This window comes from Chinchilla lanigera, unplaced genomic scaffold, assembly GCF_000276665.1.
Source record: "Chinchilla lanigera isolate Chin_1 unplaced genomic scaffold, ChiLan1.0 scaffold00017, whole genome shotgun sequence".
NCBI classification, from domain to species: Eukaryota; Metazoa; Chordata; class Mammalia; order Rodentia; family Chinchillidae; genus Chinchilla; species Chinchilla lanigera.
This window is the reverse complement of record NW_004955418.1, coordinates 16614745-16615725: the sequence shown is the minus strand read 5'-3', so window position 1 is coordinate 16615725 and position 981 is coordinate 16614745. Positions and strand designations below refer to the sequence as shown.

Genomic DNA, 981 nt, shown 5'->3' with positions numbered 1-981 from the left:
GGCGGGCGTCCTGCGGGCCTCGCCTCCCCGAGCGCCGCCGCGCCGTCGCCTCACCTTGTGGCTCTGGTAAGTCTCGAGCGCCCGGATCGCCGTCTCGGTGAGCTTCACATGCAGCACGGTGATGCGGTCCTGCCCCAGCCGCCCGCACGACAGTCCGTAGCGCTGCTCCTCCCGCAGGCCCGCCGCCCCCCCCGCCGCCATCTTAAACTCCCCGGGGTGCAACCGCCGACGCCGCTCGGGCTCTAGCCTCCACTGCGGCCGCGGCTGCTCGGGCTTCTGCAGCCGCCGCCGCAGCTACGGCCATCCCGCTGCTGACGTACTGTCATAGACTGCGCGCAGCCAGACCTCGGGCTGCCGCGGTCGCCGCCCGCCCCACCCTCGGCCGCGCGCCCCGCCCCCGGCGCGTCTCATTGGCTCGGCTTCCCTCTGGGCCGCTCTCATTGGTCTCCTCCCCCCGTGGGGGCGGAGCCCAAAGTCGCCGGAGTTTTGCTCCCGGGACGGGACGTCCGAAAGAGGAGAGGCTGACGTCGGAGTGACGCGTCAGTTTAATCACACCTGACGTCACGTCTGGGCTCGCCGACTGCGATTGACCAGGCTGATGTGGGGATACCCTGGTCACTGGGTGTCCAGGTTGCCTGATGCGGTTACTTGAAGAGAGCCCCGCCTCTTCGGGGGACAGTAGTGGAAAAATTCGGAGAGGAGCGACCCTTGCCGCTCCGGTGGTCCTCCGAGAGGAGGGTGGTGGGGGACCGAATCAGGACTGTCCCCGACGCCCGCGAAGGAGAGAGGAGCCGCGGCCGGCGGGGTCCCCGGACAGCTCTGCGGGCCGAAGCGCAGTCCCGGGGTTGAGCAGATGGGACTGGGAAGATGTCCGCGTCCTCTGAACTCCACCTCAGTGAAGGGGTTTCAGGCTCCAGTTGTGTTACACTGTGTGGAGCATTTTAAAAACTAAGCCCTACCGAAGGCTTAAATGTGTGTCGT

At 67.6% G+C, this 981-nt stretch overlaps 1 protein-coding gene across 1 annotated transcript in view; it reads right to left on the bottom strand.

Moving 5' to 3' along the window:
* Positions 1-386, bottom strand: part of Ell2 (elongation factor, RNA polymerase II, 2) — a 71293-nt gene extending 70907 nt beyond the window's left edge. The window contains exon 1 of the mRNA XM_005382233.2: positions 55-386. Coding sequence (XP_005382290.1) covers positions 55-201 — 147 coding nt within the window. The 5' untranslated portion in view covers positions 202-386. The remainder of the gene's footprint in view (positions 1-54) is intronic.
* Between the last annotated feature and the right edge of the window lie 595 nt (positions 387-981).